At 44.7% G+C, this 27,326-nt stretch overlaps 1 protein-coding gene across 5 annotated transcripts in view; it reads right to left on the bottom strand.

Annotated features, from left to right (window-relative positions):
- Window positions 1-27,326, bottom strand: part of NCMAP (non-compact myelin associated protein) — a 38,151-nt gene extending 10,825 nt beyond the window's left edge. The window contains exons 1-2 of one of the 5 annotated variants that reach the window (XM_081869854.1): window positions 11,153-11,301; window positions 8,690-8,770 (exon numbers count right to left, since the gene is read on the bottom strand). Coding sequence is in view for 1 of the 5 variants with exons in the window: in XM_081869850.1 (XP_081725976.1) it covers window positions 27,211-27,289 (79 nt within the window). In the remaining 4 variants the exon portion in view is untranslated. Of the gene's footprint in view, window positions 1-3,578; window positions 3,773-8,689; window positions 8,771-11,152; window positions 11,311-27,210 lie in introns of those variants that run through there. The other 4 variants (XM_081869850.1, XM_081869851.1, XM_081869852.1 and 1 more) reach the window with 4 other exon arrangements.

Below are 27,326 nucleotides of genomic sequence, written 5' to 3'. Positions count from 1 at the left end.
GGCCCAGTCACTGCCTCTCAGCCTAACCTACCTCACAAGGTTGTTGTGGGGATTAAATGAGGGGGAGAACCATGTACACCTCCTGGAGTTCCTTGGAGAAAAGGCGGGATAGAAATGCAATAAAACAAATAAATAAAATACTCTCCAATTAGGACTATGTATGGAACTTTAACTGTAAGCTGGTTCATGGGTCCTGTCTCTTTGTCACATGCTATCATGACCAAGAAATTGAATCCTGGGCTGGGCAGGGCAGGGCAGTGGCCAGCTGTGATTCAGCAACATTTGGAGAGCCACAGGTTCCCCACCTTTGCATGAGGGTCAAGCAGAAAAGGGCTGTGATAGGCCTAGGAACATAGGACACGTTCAAGGCCTTGATAACATAAAGCCATTCACTTGAAGGATTTTCTGCTGTTGCCCCTATACTACAAAATGTGCTTCCCTCTGCCATTTGTGAAGCAGCTTCGGACATTTTATAAAGACTCAACTTTTTGCCCAGGCTTCCCCTGACCCATAAAAATGGACCGTGGTTTATGTGTATGAGTCCTCCGAATGATTGTTTTGTTCTTTTTTAATCTGTTTTTATCCAGCTTTTTCATGGGTTTCAGTTTGTATTTTTATGATATTGGGTTGTTTTCAACTTTTACTCAGATTAGACCCATTGAAATTAATGGCCGGGATGACTAGCTTATGTCCATTAATTTCAATGGGTCTAATCTGAGTAAAAGTTAGTTGGGTCAGTGCATCTGGCTGTTAAACCAGAAGGTTAGTGGCTTAGAGCCCACCCCAGGATGGCTGTAGGCAGGGGGTTGGACTAGATGACCCTTGGTGTCCCTTCCAACTCTACAATTCTGTGACTACAGCTCCTTAGGTTTTTTCCATATTGTATACCACTTAAGAGGGATTTAAAAAACTTTTTTTAGCAGTTTAGAAATGCTTTTAAATAAACAAAACATAGCTGTGGGGAGATTTTGCATGAGAATAGCTTGAGTACATCTCTTCCTCAGAAGGGGCGGGGGGGGGGCGACATCCTTTCCTAGTTATGCTTTGCTGGCTTCAGTTTGCCTCCCTGAAGGCAAGGTGGAGCCTGCTGCACCCAAAAGCCCATTCTGGCTTCCTAGTGTAAATATTCTCCCATCTAACATTCCCTCTCCTATTACACTCTGGGTCAAGCTAATGCAGGCAGCTGCCTCGTGGCCTGTAGTTACCAGAGAGGCCTCACAGCATCCAACAGGTAGGCCTCCCCACCCTCTTATTAATCAAGGGCTGCCTACACATTAATTTGACAGCTGACTCACAGTCCAAAGAGGAGGATGGAGGATCGGCATGACTCCCTTCAGCACTTAAGCACACACTACAAAACCCAACTCTGGGATGCATGAAAAGTGATGTGGTGCCACTTCAAACAGTCATGGCTTCCCCTCCAAAGAGCTGTAGTTTGTTAATGGTGCTGAGAGTTGTAAGGAGACTCTTTTCACAGAAGTAAAGTTTCTGGAAGTGAAGAGGGATTGTTAAGCCACTCTGGGAATTGTAGCTTTGCGAGGGGAATTGGGGTTTCTGAACAACTCTCAGCACTCTTTAACCAACTACAGCTCCCAGAATTATTTGGGGGAAGCCATGGGTGTTGAAAGTGTATCACAGTACTTTTGAATGTGGCCTTAGTCTGATCTCACCCTCCAATGGAAGATATGGGGCCCCTCTGGACAGCCCCTTTATTGTGTGTTCTTGATGATTTGTTTTCATGATGGCATCAGGAAGGTTATATGTGATCCTGCTTTCCATACTGTTTGTGCTAGTTTCCAGTCATTGCATGCCCTGTAACTTCCTGCTGAAATCCTGTAACATCTTATAGCACAAATGTTACAGGAGGAAGGGGGAGTGTTGCCCCACTTTTGTTGCGCTATTGCGCAAGAGCACCCCTCCTGATGGCAACAGTGCAGTAACACTACAGAGCAACCAACAAGCGGAATGATTTTGTGAACAGTCCAGTACAAATCAAACCCTAATGCACTATTATTGTGTCAACGACATGTTGCTCACATACATACAGTTCTGGAAGAGCTACTAGTTCTCACTGAGGTGATAAACTGATGTCTCTGGACTGCTCCACTTCAGACTGTGCAAGCCACTTTGGGCTTACATGACAGAACTCTCATGATGGATAGCTCAGTCAGTACAGCATGAGATTCTTAATCTCAAGGTCATGGGTTCCAGCCCCACATTGGGCAAAAGATTCCTGCATTGCAGAGGGTTAGACTCTATGACCTTCATGATCCCTTCCAACCCTACAATTTTATGGTTCTATGATTCTTCCTTATATGCTCCCAAGGAAAACAAATGTCAAAAAGAAAAGATCTAGCTTTCTTCTTGCTAGAATATGTCTTTTAAGAGTCTGTTGAATCTTTTTATTTTTAAAGAAAAAACAGCCTTCCATGTGCATAAATCAAAAGGCCCTTGTTGAACTCCGGTTAACGATAGTCAATTGAATCAAGCAACTGAAATTGTTTGCACTAGCAGAACTGTTTAGTTGCATATCGCCCTATGGGTTTTCCCCCTTTTGGATCAACACAGCCACCTCTTTTATTTTAAAAAGTACATCTGTACATTCAAGTAGTAGTATTTTTATTGTTTTGCTATAAGCCATAACTAAAAAAGACATTCAGATTTAAGCCACAAATTTAGCTCTTCATTTCCAGCCCTTAAATTCCAGGCCACCAGTGCAAATAAGGAAACGCACAAAGTAACAGTTTTTGTTATCAAGCAGCGAAAAAGCCCCATACAAACTCACTAAACGTAACAAAATTCTCAGACAACTCAAACTCAGACAAATATTTTTCACATGGTTTCTTATGCATTTGGTTACAAGATAGGTGCATGGGCCAGGAAGCATCAGTGCACACATTTCTGCCTTAATGACAAAGTGCACAAGTGATTTCAGATTGCATCTCCCATCAAATAATTACCACTTTCAAAACGAACATCTCCTTGTCATCAAGAAAGCACTGATTAGAAGCCATACAGGCACACTTCACTGCCAGTTATTAACTCTTTTTCAGAATTCAGCTGACCCCAGCAAAATTCATTTTACACTCACAAGCTCCAAGTGCAACAACCAGCAGAGCCAAACACAAGGAAACCTCATTAGTAGGCACAATCTTGGCATGCTGCAAAAACATATATGCATGGTAGAAAAATAATACATACGATTCCAGAGCATGAACATTCTGAAGCAAGTCAGAAGACTAGGTGAGTGCAAGCAAACTCTCAGACTAGCCTTCTCTTGTCTAGGGACATTAATTAGCATTTGCGTGGCTTAATGATTTGCTCCTAAGTTAGTCCCATTTTGTGCATGCTGTTCATTTCTTTATTGCTTCCTTCGGTGCAAAAAAAAATAAAATCCTTATAAAATCGCAGTTAAACCTTCCTGGTTATTTATGGCAGGAAACTCCTGGCCCAAAGGGTGTAATAGTCATAACTGGAAATTCTCTTCTCTCCCATTTTTATTTTGTCATATGACTCACACCAACAGGTAAGGTTAGAGGAGCTGGTTCGAAGTAGAATAAGGAAGGGGTTAAACTCACAATGGCACAGCCGTAATCTGTCCAGCAATTAGTGGATACACTTGGAATACTGTGTATGGTTCTGATCGCCACACCTCAAAGTTTTTGGAGCATCTACCACACTGGGTGGGGCAGGCACATGCAGAAGGAGAAGCAACCCTTGAAAGATTGCAGCCTCCAAACCATTTAGGATGTTATTTCATCCTTGGAGCATAAAGCACTTTTCACCATTCTGAAACAGAGGAAATCAAAACAATGGACTCCTTGCCGGCCTCAGAAATGAAGGAGGGAAGCTGTTACCAAAAACATATTGTAACATAGTATAATCCACCAGGAGATAACATTAACTTCCTGAATTGCTTTCTATGGCACTATCTCAAATCACGTAATGGTGAATATGAGAGGCCACTGGTTCAGTAGCCAAATAAAGCAAGAAGTTTCACATCGGTCTCATGTTTCTTTCCTGCCCCAAAGAGGTGGACTGCAGCCAGTTTCAGTGCACAACAATGCAAAAACGTGGGTTCTGTTCTCCTGCCGCAGAGATCACAATGCCCTCTTTGCAGTTGTGGAACCCAGAGCATTGTGTGGCTCAACTAAAGGGCGTATTCGAAGTGCCAGAGGAATCACACTGCACTCAAACTAGTATGCTGCTCCAGAGGTGGGAACCCTGTGGTCCACAACCTAATTTCGAAAGCCCTCTGTAAGTGAACAGTTCAGACTGTCAGCAAGAGCATTCTGTCCCTTCCCTGGCAGCCCATGGGGGATGGTGGAGGGGAAGGGACAAAGACACAGAGAGAAATTGGGTGGCCTTTACCATTATTAGTTTTGGCTCCACCCACAGCTTGCAAGCGGCGCCAACAGACTACGTCAGGGCAACGTGGCTCTTAACAGCAAAAAGCTTGTCTATCCTTACAGTACTCCTATACGTTACTCATGTATCATTTTCATACACACACAGACATCATCTATCATACAGCTAAGGATGGGCAAATCTCTGTTTTGGTTTCTCATTTTTCCAATCTTCAGCTCTTTACATTTCCACACCAGTTTGCAGATTAAAAAAAAAAATTGCTCATGAGCACCTTAGTGTGAATTTCTCCTAATATACGCATGTTGGTGTGCAGTTTTGTCTAATATATACTTTTGTTTGCAAACTAATGCATGTTTGCAGTTTATTTGCACTACTATTACTTTTAAAATTTCTGTGCACACTTTGCCCCAGTACAGTATATACATTTCTGTTCACATTCCTTGGTGGGAAAACCACACTGCAAAATTGAGAGACATGCAGATTTCAAATGATGTCTGTGCTTTGGTTCACACATTGTTTTGGAAGCTGTAAATTTAGTTGGTTTACCTTCAGGTGTGAACGGAATTGAATTTCTCCTCCATACATCCTCATGTAACACACTCCCTAAAAAGACTTGCCCTGCACCTTCATCTGGTGATAATTTCGCGCCAGGTAGATTTTGAATTTTCCCCAACCTTTTTCATCTTAACAAAGATAGTTACCGTAGGTTTAGAGAGGATAGTTAGGTTTAGAGAGGAGTAACAAAGGACAATGAAACATAAGTCTTATGTTATTGGGTGCATTGCAGTATGTACTTTTTAAAAAATGCATTATTTTGTTGTGGATTTATAAGTTGCATATGTATACGATACTTTAATAAATAGGCTTCTTTTCTCTCAAGAGAAAATAACTGTGCCTTTGATAGCTTAGCTGGTTAGAGTGTGGCATTGATAACACTATGGTTGTAGGCTCAATTCCTGTAAGGTAAAACTGCATATTCCTGCATTGCAGGCATTGCACTAGATCAGGGGTAGGCAACCTAAGGCCCATGGGCCACAAGCGGCCCACAGGGGTCATTTAACTGGCCCCCAAGCCGCCCCTGAATCAAGCTACCCACTCAGCAAGTCCCCCCGTGCTGTGCTAAACTAGCGCGGCACGCAGGGACTCACTTCTAGGGTGCTGGAAATTGCACCTGCGCATGCTCAGATGCCGAAAATCTCATCTGCGCAGGTTCAGATGCAGACACTGGAAATCACGGCTGCGCATGCGTACGCATAATCTGGCCCACGGAGGGATCTCCAGTGGAGTGTACCGGTCCAGGCGAGGTAAACCTTGCCGACCCCTGCACCAGATGATCCTCAGGTTCCCTTCCAGCTCTAGGATTCTAAGATACCTTAATGCCTTCAGAACACAGGAAGCTGCTTTATATAAAGAGATTACATTAGTTCACCTAGCTCAGTACGGTCTATCCAGGGGTAGTTCATGTGGTGACTCCAGATGTTGCTGAACTCCCAGCATCCCTGACCACTGGCCATGTTGTTTGGGGAGGATGAAAGCTGAAGTCCAGCACCATCTGCAGGGCACCCAACTGGCTAGCCCTGGTCTACATTGACTGGCAGCGGTTCTCCAGGGTTTTCAGAGATGAGTCTCTTCCAGGCCTACCCTGAGATGCCAGAGATTGAACCTGGGATCTTCCGCATGCAACGAAGATGCTCTATCAACAAGCTACAGCCCTTGCCCAGATCCTTGGTACTGGTGTTATTCTCTGTAGCTGGTTTTACACTGATATTATTCTACTGTCCTTTTCAGTCTCGTTTAGATTTCACATTTAGGGTGGAGAGGACCAGAGTTAAACATACTTCAGGTTTTTTTCTTTTTCTTTTTAATTTGGCTTGTACACCCAAATAACTTCTGCTACCAGGTAGCATGTAATAAATACTGCAAATTAAACAAATAAATGCCTTTACACACTGAACAGGCTCCAGAATAAACATACCACTATTGTAATGTTTTATGCCAAGACAAAGAAGGAAAGAAATGGATATGCAAAAGTGAGAAACTGCTAACAAGAATTAAAAGTGTAAAATGTTTTCCCAATCTTGCTAGCAATGATGTTTGTCGTTTTAAATTTAATTCCAACCCAAACAAAAACCAGACACTTCTGATTTTACTTGATGATTCCTGGCTTTACCTGGTGGCGAAAATGAGCTTGTATGGTCAGCTCCAGAGTGCCAAAAAGAGGTTTTCATAGCAGCATGAGAGAATGCCTTAAGGTAGAAGTTTTAAACATTAATTAGACATATTTTGTACGGTATTCTCAGAATGCTGTGAATGGAGGTGGAAGCAGCACTTAACAATCAGAGGTGGGGAACTTGTGACTCTCCAGGTGATGTTTGGCTGCAGCTGCCATCATTCCTGACCGTTGGCTATGCTGGCTGGCACTGCTGGGAGTACATGTGGTTTGCCCTCCTTCCCCAAACTAGCCTGCTCTCTATGGGCGCAGTGGAGGTATAGTGCCCCACTGCTGTCCAGCAGGCTTTGAATGAAAAAAGAAAAGAAAAACATATTTCCATTGCTTCAGGCAGCTAAATGTTTTGGGATGGCTCATCTTACTTTCCAGGTAGGGATGAACTTTAATTCAGTTCATGTTCACACACACATCAACCTTTGACATTTGAACTTCTCCAAATTTTGCAGTGCCGATCAATGTGTACAAATAGGCAGCTACTCTGGTGGCGCTGTAGTCTAAAGCACTGAGCCTCTTGGGCTTGCCGATCAGAAGGTTGGTTGTTTGAATCTGCACGATGGAGTGAGCTCCCATTGCTCTGTCCCAGCTTCTACCAACCTAGCAGTTTGAAAGCACACCAGTGCAAGTAGATAAACAGGTACCGCTGCAGTGGGAAGGTAAATGGCCTTTCCATGCACTCTGGCTTCCATCACTGTGTTCCGTTGAACCAGAAGCGTTTTAGTCATGCTGGTCACATGATCCAGAGAGATATCTGTGGACAAATGCCAGCTCCCTCGGCCTGAAGCGAGATGAGTGCAGTACCCCATAGTCACCTTTGACTGGACTTAACCATCCAGGTGTCATTTACCTTTTTAACCTTACAAAAATGCATATACAAGGGTAAAGAGTGCATAAAAATGCATATACATTAGATAAAATTATATCCAAAAATGAACTATATTAAGGGGAAATGCTTTGCAAATATGTGCATGTTAGGAGAAATTTGCACTAAAATGTTGATGAGATTTATTTTAGTAAACTTGAATGCTGATGTGGAACTGTGGAGAACTGAACTTACAAGTAGGAAAAATGAGAAACTGAGAGAAACCAAAACAGACAGATTTGCCCATCCATACTCCCATCTCTTGACCAGCCCTTCTAGTCTTCCTCTCCCCCGCCCCCAAGCCACAAAAACATGCAGCCATCCCAATACTCTTGCAGAAATCTCTGGGAACTGTAACTCTCCAAAGGGAATACGAATCTCCACACAACTCTGGCACCTCTTAGGGAAGTCATGATGACTGTTAAAGAGGGTAAATTAACACCGCAGATGCAGCCCAGAAAGCAGCTCTCCTTCTCGGGATTCAGCTAAAAAAAATTGCGATGTTCCAGCTGGAGTTAAAGTAATGACATGGTTGTTTCTTTGAAGTTAGTGCACTGATTTCAGTGGGTCTTACTTCCAGGTATCTGTGCACAGAATGGCAGTGTTAGTTAGCTAAACGTCTCTTGTGTTTTGGTCAAGCCTAATTACACAAGCCGTGGTGAGAATACTCACAAGTGACAAAGTGTAAGAAATGGCTGTTTTCTGGGCGTGGGTAAAATATGAGCATAACATGAAGAGTGACCCAAAAAGAGACCAGGGATGCAATCCTATGCCTACTTACCTGGGAGTAAGACCCACTGAAGTCAATGGGAATTGTGAGAACTGTAAAGTATTGTGTGGAAAGTGATTTCAAGTCTCACTTGTAAATATATGCTTATCTCTGCTATAGTCAACACTGCTTTAACATTAATTTCCTTTCCCCGAACAGCTGGAGTATTCAGATCAAAGGTTGCCATGTTAATTGTACATGCTGTACAAATACCTCAAATGTTTTTCAGTAATGAAAATGACTGGGACTGAAATCTTTGGTTAAGAAAATACAGCCACCAAGATATGCATCCTTAAACACTAACACTACAAACCTGTAAACCAGAGGTGTCGGCCCTTTTTTCAACCCCTTTTCAACCACATTCCCTTCTAATAAACCTTCTCAGAGCTCCACACCAGTGGTGGCTGGGATCAAATGCAAAAGTGGCTGGAGTAAACCATGTAAATTTTACTTTTGTACACACCTTCTTTCTAAGCTCCATCCAAAGTTGAAGGACACATTCCAGCCAGGCAAAAATCCTCAGAGTACACAGCAGAGGTGTGGCCTGGGGAGAGTTTCAAGGTCCAGATAAAGAGGCCTAGAGGGCCACATTCGCCCCAGGCTTGAGATTTCGCACCCCTGCTAAACACACTTACCTGTAAGTCCCACTGGACTTTATGGAGCTTACTTCTGAGCAGATATGCAGAGGATCACTAAATTACAGGATTATTAAATCAGGATTGTGAGGTTTTTTTACTGCCAGCAGCTGCCTGTTCTCTTCATTTTCTTCTGCTGCTGCCCTTAGTGCTTTTGTATTCCTAATTTCTATGGTTGCCATCTCTCTCTCTCTCTCTCTCTCTCTCTCTCTCTCTGTGTGTGTGTGTTTGTGTGTATGCATGTCAGAACCTTGTACTTTGATTTGCTGCGTAACAAGCAGAAGTTCAGCAGGAAAGCCTTTCCCTCACATTGCCCCAAGGGCCATGAAAAGCAGACCTGTTCATACCTAAACAAAAAAAGTGTTTAGGTGTTGAAAACAATATAATGAAAGTCCTTGCCTAGCACAGAGTTCCAGAGAGTAGTTGATGTCACACTGAAATTTGTGGAGAGAATATTATGTGGCACCTATAAAAGTTGGAAGGGACTCCAAGGGTAATCTAGTCCAACCCCCTGCAATCACCAGCCTCCTTCTGCCCCTGCTCCTTAGTCCAAACTCTATTGCATCCAGAAAACTGTGCAACCCCAGAGACAGTGCACAAGTGTGCACCCAGAATAAAAATAATTTGTGCATTTATTTTCTTACATTTATATCCTGCCGTTTGTCATGGAACCCAAGGCAGCATAAACATCTGGTTCCTGAGCAGGTAGTTAGTTACACAGCCAGGGACTGATTAGACTCCAAGCCTGATTAGCTTTAGCAAGGTAATCATAGAATCATAGAATTGTAGGGCTAGAAGGGATGACCTTGAGGGTCATCTTGTATACCTGCAGACCAGAATGCAAGTCAATAACAAACACTTCAGTCTTAATTCTACCAGGGGTCAGCAAACTTTTGCAGCAGGGAGGCTGTCCACTGTCCCTCAGACCTTGTGGGGGCCAGACTATATTGGGGGGGGGTGAACGAATTCCTATGCCCCACAAATAACCCAGAGATGCATTTTAAATAAAAGCACACATTCTACTCATGTAAAAACACGCTGGTTCCCAGACCGTCCACGGGCCAGATTTAGAAGGCTATTGGGCCAGATCCGGCCCCCGGACCTTAGTTTGCCTACACATGTTCTAGGCTCAAATAGCCCCTAGAGTGGTGTATTCTGCAACATGTCATTGACACAACCACCGTGGTGCATTTGTGGTGCATTTATACTGAACCGTCCATATGTCATTCCTCTTTATTAGTTATTCTGTGATACTTTCTCAATGTTACCACATTATTGCAGTCTGCAGGGGCATATTTCTGCTATAGGCCAATGAAAGTGGTACAAAAAATAAGCCTGGAACGTTTGTGGTATAAAAAGTCATAGGATTACAGGAGGTTTCCAAGCACATGTTTTAATTGCAGATGGTATCTGAACTGGATTTGAATTGATACGTGCTGCTGTTTGTTTTAACTGTTCTATTGCAAATGTTTTAAGTGTGTGTGTGTGAGAGAGAAAATGCTTCACCTGCATTTATACATGCAATTGTTCTATACATGTTTATTGCATTGGAAATGGCTTTGAGATACCTAGTGAGAAGTGAATAATAAATAAAGTAATATTTTTAATTTTTTTAAAACCCCCCACCAAGGACAAGAACTTTTGGAAGGTAAGAGCTGTTTGAGAGTAGAAGGGACTCTCTTGAAAACTGGTGGACTCTCCTTCGTGGGAGGGTTTTAAGCAGAGATTGGATGGCCATCTCTCAGGGATGCTTTAGTAAGATTCCTGCATTGCAGGAAGCTTGGAATCCCTTACTACTAATACAGAATAGTCACAGCAACAACCACCTCTCCATCACCCACCATACAAGTGGAAACGTCCAGGTTCAAGAGTCTACCTAAAGACCTAAAGCCACACATAAAAGGAATTAAGTAGATAAAGCATCCTCCCTCCCCCCCCCCTCTCTTACACACACACCCTTCTTACTTATATCAAATTCTGGCCGAAGGCTGCCACCTTCTCAGCACCTGTCGAGGTGATCCGCCTCAGCTTGGATCCCCTCTGGGCAGCTCTCTTCCAGCCGGATCCTCCGCGTGTTTTGCGCGGGAGCCTCTTTCCCTCAGAGCTTTCTCTCCGTCCCCAACGAAGCGCGAAACAAGTTCCCGCCGCGGGCCCGCAGGGGATGGGCGCCGTTGTCCGGAAAGGCGACGGGCACCGGGGCGCAAACCTCTGCGCGCTTCCTCGGAAGCTCCGGCTTGGGGACTCCTCCTCCTCGGTCTCCCTGCCGTGGCCCCGATGCTCCGCGCACCCACCTGCTCTTGGGGAGCCCGGCCTTTACCAGACGGCGCGGGAGGGTCTCCGGGCGAGCTCTGCCATCGGCTCCTCGGCCAAATACCCTCAGCTCCCTTGGCAGCGGCGGCAGAAGTAGCAGCGGGCGCGTTTGCGCAGCCGGCCCCACCCGCCGCCCTCCTCTCTCTCTCTCTCTCTCTCTCTCTCTCTCTCTTTCAGGTGATCCGGCTGGGGCAGGGCCAAGTGCCGAGCCCTCTTCCTCCTCCGCCCCAGCCGTGGGCACAGCAGAGAGAGGGAGAGGGAAAGAGAGGCGAGGGAGGGGAGAGGCCGCCTCTCCATTGCTCTGCCCCAGATCTTGCTTGCAGAAGCCTCTCCTGAGTATGGGGAGGAGAAGCGAATAAGAGTTCCCTTGAGCATGGGCAGAGTGCGCTGCCCTCTCGCCATCGCGGCGGGACTGCACGTAATCACCGACCCCACACCACAGGCGCTGGGGTTACATGCATGTTCAGCCCCTCCCCACAACATCGGCTGCATTTCAGTCCTTAAATGAGTGGTAGCGAACCTTCGTGGTATCTAAAGCAGACCCGCGGAAATCAATGGACTCAGCATTATGTTGGGGCCGCCAATGACCACCGACCCCGCATACACACGTACCTCAGGCGTGATCGCACGCAGGCACAGAATCATAGAGTTGGAAAGGATCTCAAGGGTCATCTAGTCCAACCCCCTGCAATGAAGGAATCTCAACTAAAGTATCCATGACAGATGGCCATCCAACTTCTGCTTAGAGGGAGGAGAGTCCACAACCTCCCAAAGGAGATCGGGAGGGAGACCAGCATCTTCCTTTGACCTTGTCCCCTCCAATATGTATTGATGTGAATGGGGGTGGGGAGGCAGGGAGTTAGGCTGTATGCCAGAGTCCCTTCTAATTCCTGGATCCAGCAAGGGTTAAAATCATTGCTGAATTAGCCAGGCAAGGCCATAATGGCCCCTAAGTACGTCCTACGTCCTACATACATGTGGTTAGTATAAGAGAGGAAGTTGCTCTGTGCCAGAGGGCAAATGGATGGCTCACTCCCTCACCTGGCTGGTAGTGAGAAGGTCAAAGATCAGGGCAAGTGGTGGGTGAGCTGGGCTAGGATCTCATACTGTGACTATGGGAGAAGCAATAACTCTTAGGGTGTTAATGTAGAAATGTGTAAATGAGAAATATATAACAAAGACACCAGAATCTCTGCTGTCCCTCATTCCATAGAAACCGAACCCTGGGTAAGCACCTGGAACCCCTGGAATCGCGCATCACTCAGAGTTTGGTCCTGGCATGCAATATTTTACTTTATTAAATGGGTGATAGCCAATATTGGCCATTGTCAGAGTAGACCCACTGCAAGAATTAGCTCTACAACTAATGTTGGATATTGACCCAGTGTCTTTATTTGTTCTATTTAGTTCTCTCATGCATTTATTTCTACCATAGGACTCAAATGTGTAATATAACAGTCTATAAAACTATTAAACAGCAAGTCATAACGCAGTAATAAAATCATAAAACACAAACACACCCTGGAAAAGTTCACAATCCCAGGTAAAACGGAACTTCCATCTCAGTTCAGGGATAGGCGAGAAGCACATTTATACCACTTTAACAGGCATGACTTCCCTCAAAGAATTCTGGGACTTGTAGTTTACCCCCACAGGACTACAGTTCCCAGCACCCTTAACAAGCAACCATTCCCATAACTCTTTGAGGGAAGCCACATGCTGTAAGCATGTATTCAATGCATGTTATGGGCATGGTGACCTAAATAGCTAGATCTTCCCTGGCCAGTGAAAAGAAAAGAGGGTGGAAGCGGAATAGCTCTGGGGTTTCACAATGCTGGCACAGCTACTCAAAAGGCCCTTGGCTACAGCAAGGCCCTCCATCTTTAATCATTCTGTTTGTTTGTTTTTCTATGGCTCCTTGAGGATCAGTTTCATGGAAAGGCAGCACAGAGATTTATGTAGAGCAAGGTGGAAGCAGGCACATAGTGAGGAAATCCTGTTCCTCCTTTGCTGGTTTTGGGGTCACAAGTAGATGTATGATTAAAAAACCACTCTCCTATCTTGTCAAGCCCCTCTGAGTCTTCTGTGGGGTGGGAGATCACAGGTTTAAATTTCACCTTAGCCATTGCATTACATTACCTTGGGTTACAAACTTGAATACGTTCTGGAGGTATGTTCTTAACGTGAAACCGTTCTTAACCTGAGGTGCACTTTCGCTAATGGGGCCTCTGCTGGCACACAATTTCTGCTGTCATCCTGGGACAAAGTTCTCAATCCGAGGTAATGAGGCATCTAATCATAAGCCTGCATTTTTATCAAAGCTTCTATATATTTCAATCAAGGCTTGTATTTAAAAATGAGCTTAAAAAAAAGGATTTTCAAATGTTTCATGCCAGGCAAAAGACCAGCTGCCTAAAAGAACCTTGGCAAGATGTTTTTCCTCCTAAGACAAGAAGGGCCCCATTGATTTATAGTAGAAAAACAATTCTCAAAGTCATAAAAAGGGAGAATTACATATGCTGCCCCAAGGCTGAGAAAACACCATTAGGAATGGGGAAAGATAATACTAATGTGCCTCCCAGTAAAATGAGCCAGATCTTCTTTCTAAGGTTGAAAGGCCAGGAGCAAATGGAAGGAAAAACATTTAGCTAGAAAGAAAGAGAGCATTTTTGGGGAAGTCTCTTCTAAAGCTGTTTCTTAAACTAAGAGAGTTAAAAAAGGTTAAAATGTGTTAAATGTTGGAAAGGCAACTGGCTTGGCAGAAGAAGCAGCTTCTTCCTATTTTATTTTGAGGCTGGAGAGGAGGGGGAAAGGGGGAGGTGCAAACTGAAGAGGCTTCTTTTAAAAGCTGTGTTTTATTGAGTTCCTTCCTTTTCACTTTGAGAAGCTTTATTCTTTTAAGAGGCTACCTATGATAAATGTATGAAATATATTAGCTTAAATATATTGGCTTAAATGTAATTATGCAAAGGATTTAAGGAATGCTAGATTCTTATTTCATATGGTTGTAAGAGTTGTATTTATCCTGAAATTAAGTCAGCCACCAGCCCCCCCACCCTGCCAGACAGAAGACGCCATCCAAGCAGTCTTGATATATAGTTGTCAGGCATTTTGTTTAGAAACATTAAATGAAGGAAATCTTTCAATGTTGATGTGAAACTCAAGATCCTTGACATCTGTTGAACATAAAATGTAAGATTAAACCATTTGTTTTAGAAGGCAATAGGGCAAGAAGGGCAAGAGGTGAGCTGGTAATTAAGATTCCATGTAAGATATATTATTACTTATTTGTCATTTATATATAGCTCTTTGTCTCCCTTATAAGGGCAAGGAAGTGGGTGTATCTTTTGTGGGTGTATCTTTTGTGATTGGTTCTAGCAAACAGCCAATAGGAATTTCAACCAGGCTGATTGGACAGAGGCAGCCACAGGAGGAGCAAAGGGGGCTGGATTAAGGGAATATAAGTGCTGGCCAGAATGGCAGGAGGCCAGGCCAGAGCTTGGTAACCACGTACCACTGAGCCTCTTATTTATTTGTCTGACAAATAAATTACTATTTTAATTTCTCTATTGCTGCGTTGAATATTTCATTCCAGCTAAGCGTTAACCACAAGCAGGGTGCTACATTTTATGGTGCCCTGTGACTCGGATAAGTGGTCTGCTGGAACGCAGCCCCTTCGCCCTACTGGGCAGGGTACAAGAGAGAGGACAACTGCTTACCCAAAGCGCGCACTGGTAATTTTTTCCAGGGGGAACGCAGAAGACTCGTCTGTCTGATACCCTGCTCACTGGCGGCGACGGACCGGGGGAAACAGGGAACCAACCAAGGGTAAGTGCACAAAGGGATTTTTGGCCCTCCAATTAATTAGGAGGAAGAGAAGTCTTGATCAAACTTCTGCGTCTCAGTAAGGGGAAACTGAGTACGCTAGGTGGTTGGGTACATCAGATGGTGATCTGGTGTAGGGAAAGGGAAAAATTGGGAGGTAGAGTGTGGTGAAGTATCCAGCGCATTGTATGTGTGAGAAAGTACAGAGCAATCTGTAGCTGACCCGAGTGTGGAGTGGGCAGTACTTCGGTTCCTAGTAAGGCGACTTCACTAGGCAAGGAAACCCACGAAGCGCGTCTGTGAGTGACTGAGTGGATACTTCACAGGGCCATACAATGGGAGTTGGGGGTTCAAAGGGGGAAAATACACCTCTTGAGTGTATGTTAAATAATTTTAAGAAAGCCTTCTCAGGGGCATATGGAGTCAAAATGACGCCAGAGCGCTTGAGAACGTTATGTGAACTAGAATGGCCAAAACAAATTACTGGATGGCCATCCCAGGGAACCTTTGATATAAATTTAGTAAGCAAACTTTGGACTGATATCGCCAAAGAAACTGGAGGGTGCCCAGAACAATTTCCATATATAGATTCCTGGCTGAGCACATTAAATAAAAATCCTCCATGGATAAGGGAATGCAAAGTCAAACGATGCAAATTATTGGCTGTAAAAGCCGAAGCTAGGAAAGGAATCTTGCCAAATAAACTCAAACCCATTTTTGAGGGGCCAGAGGAAGAGGTGCTTCCACCTCCACCCTATGCTCCACATCGAAGGGAGCTTAATCCAAACACTCCACCAGTTGTAACCCCAAGGCAAGAAACTGGAATGAATAATGGGAGTGGAGTCACAGAGCTTGATTCCTTGATAGATTATGATAAATATCTTCAGGAGGCATTGGAGTTCTATAATAAAGCCCAAGCAGAAGTGGTTATTCCACCTGTGACTCCTAATAGACCTCCATCTACAGTCTCCTTTAGTGGAACAACTGATTGCCCACCCCAAACCCCTGTACATCCAAGTCCCAGAGAAATGTTACAGAAGTTACAGGGAGACCTTGCTCGGTCAGCAAGCAATACAGCCAGGCGTATAAAGCTGCTAAAAGAACGCCTTGCGACAGATACCATCCCCTATGATTTGAGGCCCCTAGAGCAAAGTGAAGAGAAAGATCACGTAGTAGCCCCTCTTAGAAGAGTATTTGATGCACTTGAGGAGCCTGCGCTGGTTAATGGGCAACCCGGACCACGGCCACCTCGAACTTCGACCCTGCAATATATTCCATTCACAACTACAGATCTGATGAATTGGAAAACACACACCCCATCTTTTGCAGAAAAACCTCAGGCTATGATGGACTTGGTGACTTCAATAGTAAATACTCATAGCCCTACTTGGACAGATTGTCGCCAGCTCCTAAATACTCTGTTCACCACTGAGGAAAGGAGAGACATAATTGAAAAGGCACAGATATATTTGCGTGAGCAGGCCAGAGCGGGAAATATTTATAATATTGACCGTCATCTCCAAGATAACTTTCCCTTGGAAGATCCTAATTGGGATCCAAACAATGCAATTCACCTGGCCAGACTTACCACCTACCGCCAGACACTTGTGCAAGGTATCCGCAGGGCATGCCAGAAGCCCACTAATATGTCTAAAGTCTCAGAAGTAGAACAGAAACCAAATGAGAGTCCGGGAGACTTTTTAGAGAGGCTGCAAGAAGCCTATCGTATATGGACTCCTTTTGACCCTGAAGCCCCTGAAAACAGTAGAATGATTACTGCTACATTTGTGGCCCAGTGCGCTTCTGACATTCGTAAGAAAATTCAGAAATCAGAAGGATGGGAAGGGATGCTGATGAGCCAAATTATGGCCATTGCACGCCGAGTTTATCGGAATAGGGATGAGGCTGAGAAGCAAGAGAAGAAGAAGTGGCAGAAGGAAAAGATGGTAATGCTAGCCACAGCAGTGAAGCAAGACCACCGCCCCTTAAATGGAGGGCGAGGGCGAGGAAGGAATCCACCACTGGGAAGGAATCAATGTGCAAATTGCAAGAAGGAGGGTCATTGGAAGCGGGAGTGTCCTGAACCCCTGAGGTTGGAAGAAGTGCGCCCAGGCCCAGGCCCAGGCCCAGGCTCCGGCCCAAGAAACCAGGGACGGGGACGGGGAATGATCCGAGATGGAAGATATCAGAGACCAGGACAGGGACGGAGTAGAGACAATTTCATTGGACTGGCAGAAGAGGATTTTACCCAAGACTAGGAACGACCGGACTCCATAAAGTTAGGCTTCCAGGAGCCCACGGTCACGATTCAATTAGGGAGCCATTTAATAGATTTTATGATTGATACTGGGGCTGAATACTCGGTACTCCCAGAACTATTGCAGAAAAAGGCATCTAAAAGTGTAGTCATTAAAAGTGCCACTGGACAGTCAGCCAAGAGGTCTTTCCTCCAACCTTTGGAATGCCAGATTGGGGGACATCGTTTAACCCATCAGTTTTTGTATATACCTGAGTGTCCAATACCTCTCTTAGGTAGAGATATGCTGTCCAAATTGCAGGCCCAAATCACTTTCACTCCTCGAGGTCCAGAAATGAAACTGCCATCAAAAGCAGCAGGAATAATTACCCTCTCAGTACCTAAGGAACAATCATGGCGCCTAATGTCAGCCTTGCAAGTCCAACCCACATTGGATACAGAATTAAACAAGCTCCTCCGAACTCTACAGGTGCCACCAGGAGTATGGGCTGAAAATAGCCCACCAGGAATGGCTAAGAATATAGCTCCAATTGTAGTAACCCTAAAACCTATGGCTACCCCTGTATCTGTAAAGCAATATCCCTTACCCCGGCGAGCAGCGGAGGGCATCCAGAAACATTTGGACCGCCTATTAAAATATGGTCTGCTTAAGCCTTGCCAATCAGAATGGAACACACCCCTTTTGCCTGTTCGAAAACCTGGGACAGATGAATACAGGCCAGTGCAGGACTTGAGGCTCGTAAACCAGGCTATCGAGACCTTGCACCCAAATGTACCAAACCCATATACCTTGCTGAGTTTGATCCCACCAGAAGCAACATTTTTTACTGTATTGGACTTGAAAGATGCATTCTTCTGTTGCCGGCTGGCACCACAGAGCCAACCTATATTTGCCTTCCAGTGGGAAGACCCTTTGACAGGAACAAAAGGCCAGCTAACCTGGACAAGATTGCCCCAAGGATTCAAAAATTCCCCAACTTTATTTGGCACTGCCTTGGCGAGGGATCTAACAAGTTACCCCTCAACACCGGGAGAAAAGGTGGTTCTGCAATATGTGGATGATCTTATACTAGCTGCAAAGGATTTTGATACCTGTAAAGAAGGGACAGAGGAACTGCTCCACTTGCTCTGGGAAGCTGGCTACCGAGTTTCCCAGAAAAAGGCACAGTTATGTTTAGAAAAGGTCAAATATTTGGGCTTTGACATCTCACACCAACAACGAGCATTGAGACCAGAGAGGAAAGAAGCTATTTGCCTTATCAAGGAACCTACCACAAGAAAACAACTTAGGGGATTCCTGGGAACAGCAGGGTTTTGTAGACTATGGATACCTGATTTCAGCAGTCTGGCCAAGCCCTTACATGAAAGCACTCGAGGTGCAGAAAAGGACCCATTCGTATGGGGACCTGAGCAGAAACAAGCCTTTTTAGTTATCAAACAGCGACTTATGGAGGCACCAGCCCTTGGATTGCCTAATTCGGAAAAACCCTTTCAGCTGTATGTACATGAACAGAATGGGATTGCAGCGGCAGTCCTGACCCAGAGATTAGGAAGTTGGAACCGTCCAGTAGCTTATTTGTCTAAACAATTGGACTCAGTAGCAAAAGGATGGCCTCCATGCCTAAGGGCAGTAGCGGCCACTGCGAGCCTTGTCAAAGAAGCTGATAAATTTACCTTTGGCCAGACGATGTATGTGAATGTACCTCATGCTGTTCTGACACTCATGGAATATAAGGGTAGTTATTGGCTAACGAACCCAAGGATGGCTAGATACCAAGGCCTATTGTGTGAAAATCCCAGGATTCATCTACGAGTAGTGAATATGCTCAATCCAGCGACTTTGCTGCCCCTACCAGAGGTAGATGATGAGGAATCACATGATTGTCTCCAAGTAATGGATGAAGTTTATTCCAGTAGACCTGATCTGAAAGATGAGCCATTGAAAAATCCAGATGTTGTATATTATACGGATGGTAGCAGTTACCTGCATGAAGGTGCCAGACGAGCAGGATATGCTGTGGTCACCAATGAGGAAGTTGTGGAAGCTGAAGCTTTGCCTGCTGGCACCTCAGCACAAAAGGCTGAACTTATAGGTTTAACTAGAGCTCTGCAATTGGCAGCCGGATGTAAGGCAAACATCTATACTGATTCAAAATATGCCTTCTTAACCCTGCATGCACATGGAGCTCTATGGAAAGAAAGAGGTCTAATCGGAGCCCACGGGAAGGCCTTGAAATATGGACCTGAAGTAGAAATCCTGTTAGAAGCAGTATGGGCTCCAGAACAGATTGCTGTAATGCACTGCAAAGGTCATGGACGAGGAAGGGATCCAATAACCAGAGGAAATCATGCTGCTGACAAAGCAGCCCGAGAGGCAGCCCAAAAGCCTGTGGGAGGATTTATAGCAGCCCTCATACCAGAGGTAGTTCCAGAAGAAGTTAAACCTCACTATACCCCAGAAGAGAGGAAGTGGGCTGAACAGGAAGGAGCGGTTGTGAGGGACGGTTGGATGATCCTGCCGGACAATAGGATTTATGTACCTCATCATCTAGCAGGCACAATTGTAAGAAATTATCATGAATCTACTCACCTTGGCGGTACTGCAACTAGAGAGAGTCTCAGTCGGAAGTTGTATATTATTAATCTATCACAATTAGCAACTTGCATTTCACAGAAATGTGTTCTTTGTGCTAAAAACAATCCCAGGCAGGGACCGGTACAACCTCCTGGAATTCAGCATGTGGGATACGTCCCCATGGAAAGCCTAATTGTGGACTTCACAGAGCTGGTCCCTTCTAAGGGATTCAAGTATCTCCTTGTGTTTGTAGATACTCTTACCGGATGGGTTGAAGCTTTTCCCACCCGAACTGAAAAGGCACGAGAGGTAACTAAAAGACTCCTCACTGAATTGATCCCAAGGTTTGGATTACCTAGATGCATTGGAAGTGATAATGGGCCAGCGTTCATTGATCAAGTAGTACAAGATGTATGTCGAGTCCTACAAGTAAAATGGAGACTGCATACAGTATATAGGCCTCAGAGTTCAGGGAAAACTGAAAGAATGAATCGGACTCTGAAAACCCAATTGGCAAAATTAACCCAGGAAACGGGATTGGGATGGGTAGATGTGTTACCCATAACACTGTTTCGTGTTCGGTGTGCACCCACAAAAAGACTTAAGTTGTCACCTTTTGAGCTCCTGTATGGGAGACCGCCCTCCTTTGTTCAGGATATTCCAGCTGACCTTAAACAAATAGGAGACCATGTGACACAGGAACAAGTGCAATCTCTCTCCCGTGTTTTTGTTTCTCTTAACAGGTGGGCCCTCGAGCGCACGCCGTGCAGCATTGCCGAGCCGATTCATCAGTTCCAGGCTGGCGATAGCGTATGGGTGAAAGAGTGGAAACGCGATCCACTTGCACCTAAGTGGCGTGGACCTTACACCGTCTTGCTCTCTACTCCAACAGCGGTGAAGGTAGCTGAGGTGACCCCCTGGATTCATCACTCTCGTTTGAAGAAGTCTGAAGGCAGTTGGACGTGCAAAGGTGACCCCTCTAATCCTTTAAAACTAACTCTCTCCAAAAACCCCTGTATCTAGCCCTACCGGGAACGGGCTAGGTCACGGGCAACATTTGACGACCGGCCTGCTGCAGCCACAACCTGGAAGCTGGCTGACCTGCGCACGCCTGAAGCTTGAGGAGCGTCTGAACCAGCGACTGTGAACGGAAAGATTCTCTAATACAATTGATTGACTGCCCCCCCCTTGTGGAACAATTATCAGAGATATTACTCATTGGGGATCCTCGGGATATATGTTTTGGTCTTGGTGGTTCCCCATTTCTGTCACTGGGGGAATTATATTGGGGCTAATAATTATTTGCTATCATAATAAGGTAATCTTTTGTGGAAGGAATGCATATACTAGACATCAACATGATTTTATTAATCCTGATCCCTTGGGAAGGGGAAGGGTCCTTGAATCTGACCAAATTGGCTAAATATGGATTCAGCCATGACCACAATATGTGGGTAGGTTTAGCTGAAATGGTAGCTAATGTTGCAAATAGGACCAATTGCCTTGTTTGCTCTCTTGGGCCAGATGATTCAGAGGGAGGTATGCCGTTATTACCGATACCATTAGATGCTATTGGTATGGTAAGCGAAATGCCACACCAAACTGAAATACAGAATTTCCCCGGATGGAACTCAACTAAACCATTACGAGTTATACCTGTACAAGGGGAATTCTGTGTACATAAATCATCAGATGCAGCTGATTCTCCCATGATAGGCTCTTCTCATTGTCACTATACTTGGGATTATAAGAAGAATAGTCATACCTGGGCACACGGTACTACCTATCGAACTCGGAATGCCTTGCCCTGTGCACCTCCTTTTATTCATGCATGGAAAGTGGTGTGGAACATAACTGTGACAGAAGAAGGCAATCTAACATACTGCACTGTGAACTCTCTACCCCTTTTGGTATTTCGCCTTCTGTATTCCCCGTACCAAAAACCTCAGACCCGATGGTTGTGGTGGATATGTGGAGAATGGGCGTACAAGAAACTCCCTTCCAAATGGAGTGGGACTTGTTTCTTGGGTTGGGTATTACCACCAATGTGGATTATGCCCACTAGTTCGGCCAGGCGAACACAAAGGAATGCTGATATTTCTCATATAGCAGGAGGAAGTACCCAAAGTTGGAGCGGTACTGATGATTGGCCGCCAGAGCGCATTATAGCCTATTATGATCCTGCCTCCTGGAATCCTGGTGAGCTCATACAAGGGGCACGGGATCCTATTTATAATCTAAACAGAATAATTCGATTGCAAGCAGTAGTGGAACTTGTAACCAATGCAACGGCCCAGAGTTTGAGACTTATTGCACAACAGTTGGATGAAAGTAGAGCCGCCATTTTGCAGCTGAAAATGGGAATGGATTATGTACTTGCCAGGCAGGGAGGCCTATGTGGAGTCTTGAACTTGACAGGGAATGCCTGTTGCTTTAACATTTCTGATAATGGTGAGGCAATCCGTGTGTTGGCCACAAAGATGGAGAATATAGCACATGTCCCAGTACAAACATGGGAAGGATGGGATATGGGATGGCTCACCAATTGGTTACCTAATGTCACAGGACTCAAAGGGATACTATTGTCTTGCTTGTTTTTCTTGACAGTAGTAGTATTGGTTTTATGTATGATGCCATGTATCATTTCATGTTTTAGAAGTACAATTAGCAAGATGGTTTCAAATGAAACTCTACCTCATATCATGGCCCTATACAGAGCTTTACCTCAGGAATATGATGACGGTCAAGCTATCAAGGACACTTGGGATGAAGGTCCTTGAGCTTGAAAGGGGGGAATGAGGCATCTAATCATAAGCCTGCATTTTTATCAAAGCTTCTATATATTTCAATCAAGGCTTGTATTTAAAAATGAGCTTAAAAAAAAGGATTTTCAAATGTTTCATGCCAGGCAAAAGACCAGCTGCCTAAAAGAACCTTGGCAAGATGTTTTTCCTCCTAAGACAAGAAGGGCCCCATTGATTTATAGTAGAAAAACAATTCTCAAAGTCATAAAAAGGGAGAATTACATATGCTGCCCCAAGGCTGAGAAAACACCATTAGGAATGGGGAAAGATAATACTAATGTGCCTCCCAGTAAAATGAGCCAGATCTTCTTTCTAAGGTTGAAAGGCCAGGAGCAAATGGAAGGAAAAACATTTAGCTAGAAAGAAAGAGAGCATTTTTGGGGAAGTCTCTTCTAAAGCTGTTTCTTAAACTAAGAGAGTTAAAAAAGGTTAAAATGTGTTAAATGTTGGAAAGGCAACTGGCTTGGCAGAAGAAGCAGCTTCTTCCTATTTTATTTTGAGGCTGGAGAGGAGGGGGAAAGGGGGAGGTGCAAACTGAAGAGGCTTCTTTTAAAAGCTGTGTTTTATTGAGTTCCTTCCTTTTCACTTTGAGAAGCTTTATTCTTTTAAGAGGCTACCTATGATAAATGTATGAAATATATTAGCTTAAATATATTGGCTTAAATGTAATTATGCAAAGGATTTAAGGAATGCTAGATTCTTATTTCATATGGTTGTAAGAGTTGTATTTATCCTGAAATTAAGTCAGCCACCAGCCCCCCCACCCTGCCAGACAGAAGACGCCATCCAAGCAGTCTTGATATATAGTTGTCAGGCATTTTGTTTAGAAACATTAAATGAAGGAAATCTTTCAATGTTGATGTGAAACTCAAGATCCTTGACATCTGTTGAACATAAAATGTAAGATTAAACCATTTGTTTTAGAAGGCAATAGGGCAAGAAGGGCAAGAGGTGAGCTGGTAATTAAGATTCCATGTAAGATATATTATTACTTATTTGTCATTTATATATAGCTCTTTGTCTCCCTTATAAGGGCAAGGAAGTGGGTGTATCTTTTGTGGGTGTATCTTTTGTGATTGGTTCTAGCAAACAGCCAATAGGAATTTCAACCAGGCTGATTGGACAGAGGCAGCCACAGGAGGAGCAAAGGGGGCTGGATTAAGGGAATATAAGTGCTGGCCAGAATGGCAGGAGGCCAGGCCAGAGCTTGGTAACCACGTACCACTGAGCCTCTTATTTATTTGTCTGACAAATAAATTACTATTTTAATTTCTCTATTGCTGCGTTGAATATTTCATTCCAGCTAAGCGTTAACCACAAGCAGGGTGCTACAGTACTACTTCCGAGTTAGTGAAGTTTGTTACCCAAAGTCTTTGTAACCCGAAGCGTTTGTAACCCGAGGTAATTACAAATTTGTTGGGCAGCCTTAAGCAACACTCTTAGACCTTATAGGGCTGGTGTTGCCAGAAAGATTGGGATAACTATTGTTTCTTAATACTGTACTTTATTCATAAGTGTCACTGTTGTATTTGTGTTTTTCCAGCATTTTTATCTTTCTGCTCTTTTTTTTTGTATTATTGGATATTCGCACTGTTAGCCATCCTGTAAGCCTTTTAGAAAAGGCAAAATACAGTATTTTAAAAATAATAATAATAATAATAATAATAATAATAATAATAATAAATTTTATTTATATCGCGCCCTCCCCAGCCGAAGCCGGGCTCAGGGCGGCTAACAACAATCAACAATCAAACTATCAGATATTCACACATTCTAAAAATATTTCATTGTAAAAATCAATTAAAATCAAATTAATGGCAACTAATTAAGCAAGATTCTGTGCAGGTTGCCAGAGGAGGGAGTCAGCCTGCGCCCTGACCAAAGGCCTGGTGGAACAACTCTGTCTTGCAGGCCCTGCGGAAGGATGTCAAGTCCCGCAGGGCCCTAGTCTCTTGTGACAGAGCGTTCCACCAGATTGGAGCCGCAGCCGAGAAGGCCCTGGCTCTAGTTGAGGCCAGCCTAACCTCTCTGAGGCCTGGGACCTTGAGGATGTTATTATTTGCAGACCGTAGGTTTCTCTGTGGGGCATACCAGGAGAGGCGGTCCCGTAGGTACGAGGGTCCTAGGCCGTATAGGGCTTTAAAGGTTAAAACCAGCACCTTAAACCTGATCCTGTACTCCACCGGGAGCCAGTGCAGCTGGTATAGTACCGGATGAATGTGATCTCGCAGCGAAGACCCCATAAGGAGTCTCGCCGCGGCATTCTGCACCCGCTGGAGTTTCTGGGTCAGTCTCAAGGGCAGCCCCACGTAGAGCGAGTTACAATAATCCAGTCTGGAGGTGACCGTCGCATGGATCACAGTGGCTAGGTCAGGGCGAGAGAGATAAGGGGCCAACTGCTTAGCTTGGCGGAGATGAAAAAATGCCGCCTTTGTTATAGCTGTAATCTGCGCCTCCATAGAGAGGGAGGTATCGAAGATTACACCCAAACTCTTAACGGACGGTGCTGGCACTAATTGCACCCCCGCAAGAGATGGGAGTTGCCCCCTCAATCCCATATCGTCCCGCCCCAGCCAGAGGACCTGTCTTCGAAGGATTTAACTTCAACCGGCTCCCACGTAACCATCCAGCCACAGCTTCCAGACATCTCGCCAGTGTGTCTGGGGCCGAGTCAGGATGGCCGTCCATCAACAGATAGAGTTGGGTGTCATCAGCATACTGATGGCAACCCAGCCCAAAACTCCGGACAAGCTGGGCGAGGGGGCGCATAAAGATGTTAAAAAGCATCGGGGAGAGAATCGCACCCTGAGGCACTCCACACACCAAGGAGTGGCGCGATGACAATTCCCCCCCCCCCCGAGCGCCACCCTCTGTCCCCGACCAGAGAGAAATGAGCGCAGCCATTGAAGGACTGTGCCCTGGATCCACACGTTGGCAAGGCGGTGGTCCAAGAGTTCGTGATCGACCATGTCGAAGGCTGCTGACAGATCTAGAAGAATCAGCAGCCCCGACCCGCCTCGATCCAGCTGCCTGCGGAGATCATCTGTTAGGGCGACCAGAGCCGTCTCGGTCCCATGACCAGCGCGGAAGCCGGACTGGAATGGATCCAGAGCGGATGTTTCATCCAGAAACCTACCAAGCTGTTCAGCAACCGCTCTCTCAATCACCTTACCCAGGAATGGAAGATTCGAGACCGGGCGGTAATTGGATAGATCTAAGGGATCTAATGATGTTTTCTTTAAGAGCGGACGCACCACTGCCTCCTTCAATTCCCCTGGGAATATCCCGGTGCCAAGGGACAAATTGATGATATCCCCCAGGATATCAATAAAATAAATGTGAAGTGTTCTCAGCATTTGGGGAATGAATTGTCCTTTTGTATTGACTGTAATAATGCAATACATAACATGTTTCTTTTAAATGTTAATTAATTCACATTAATAAAATAGAATTATTGTCAGGTTGGAAACCTTAGTATCACTTGAACACCCTTACTAAGACTCCTTCTTCCCTTTACTTCTGATGTTCAAGTAGTGAGTGCCGCTGTTAATATAGCCAAAACAGTACAATCCAGGCACACTATAGCTGTATCAGCAGGCTCAGGGAACTGCAGAAGTTTGAAGAAGTACAATTTTATTTTAAGGGTGGTGTGTGTAAGGGGGTGGAATCCTCCCTCAAGTGGGAGAAACAGTCCCGAAAGGGCCAGGTGTGCCCAGTGGCTGTGAAATGCTGATTGCCTGTTTGCGGGTTGTATGTGGGAGAGAGACCACTAAGGAAGAGAGAATGGAATGGAGTGGCTGGAGCACTGCAACATTTTGTTGCAGCTTCCACTTTTCTTAAAAAATGTTTTTATTATTTTTTAGTAAAAAAAACCAAAACCCCCCCCCCAAATGATAACAATGGATAGAAAACAATTACACAGGTAAGGCTCAAAATCATGTAAAGTATTCATTATTGTTATTGTTTTTATTATAGGGGCCAACCCAAAGTACTCAGCCGCAGTTGGCCGTGGGTGGCCGGATGATTGCAGACTTTCTCTTTTTTTGTACCATGTGTAATAAGACAATGTCACATGTCAGAAAAGTTATCTGCTCCAAATCATTTTCTTCAAGCCTTAAGTTTATGCGTTAATTTCCCCATCATTGCTAAGTTCCATACTTCATGATGCCAAGCAACAAGGGGGAATGTCACAAGGTCATTTTGGAACACTAATTTACGTTACCCATCAAATTTGTTTAAGAGAGCCAGTCCAGATAAAAATGACGTGGTGGTAATGCTGTTGATTTCTTAAAATATATCCCTCCAGAACATAGCAACGTCTCGACACAGCCACCACATGTGACAAAAAAATGTACTCATATCCCTACACCCCTCTGGCACATCCGAGAAAGCCATTTCGTTATTCTGTGGAGAGTGTGATGGGGATGGTGAGGTATGAACAATATATAATTTTTGTAGCATTTCCTCTTACCCTAGCAGAGACAGATTTAAACAGGATCTTGTTCCATATTCTATTCCAAGAGTCCTCATGTATTTTCAGTTGAAAATTGTGTTCCCAGGGAATGTTACGGTACTTACCACCGTGGTCACAGGGTCCACTTTTTAAAAATGTATTACACTGGTTGTTCAGTTTGGCCTCACAACGTCTCATTTCCATTTTACAGCTGAGGAGCTGAGGCTTGATCCTACCCGAT

The sequence above is a fragment of the Podarcis erhardii genome (genome assembly GCF_964252035.2).
Source record: "Podarcis erhardii genome assembly, chromosome: 7".
In the NCBI taxonomy this organism is placed as follows: domain Eukaryota; kingdom Metazoa; phylum Chordata; class Lepidosauria; order Squamata; family Lacertidae; genus Podarcis; species Podarcis erhardii.
Note: the sequence above shows the minus strand (reverse complement) of the source record. Positions and strands in the feature narration are given on the sequence as shown.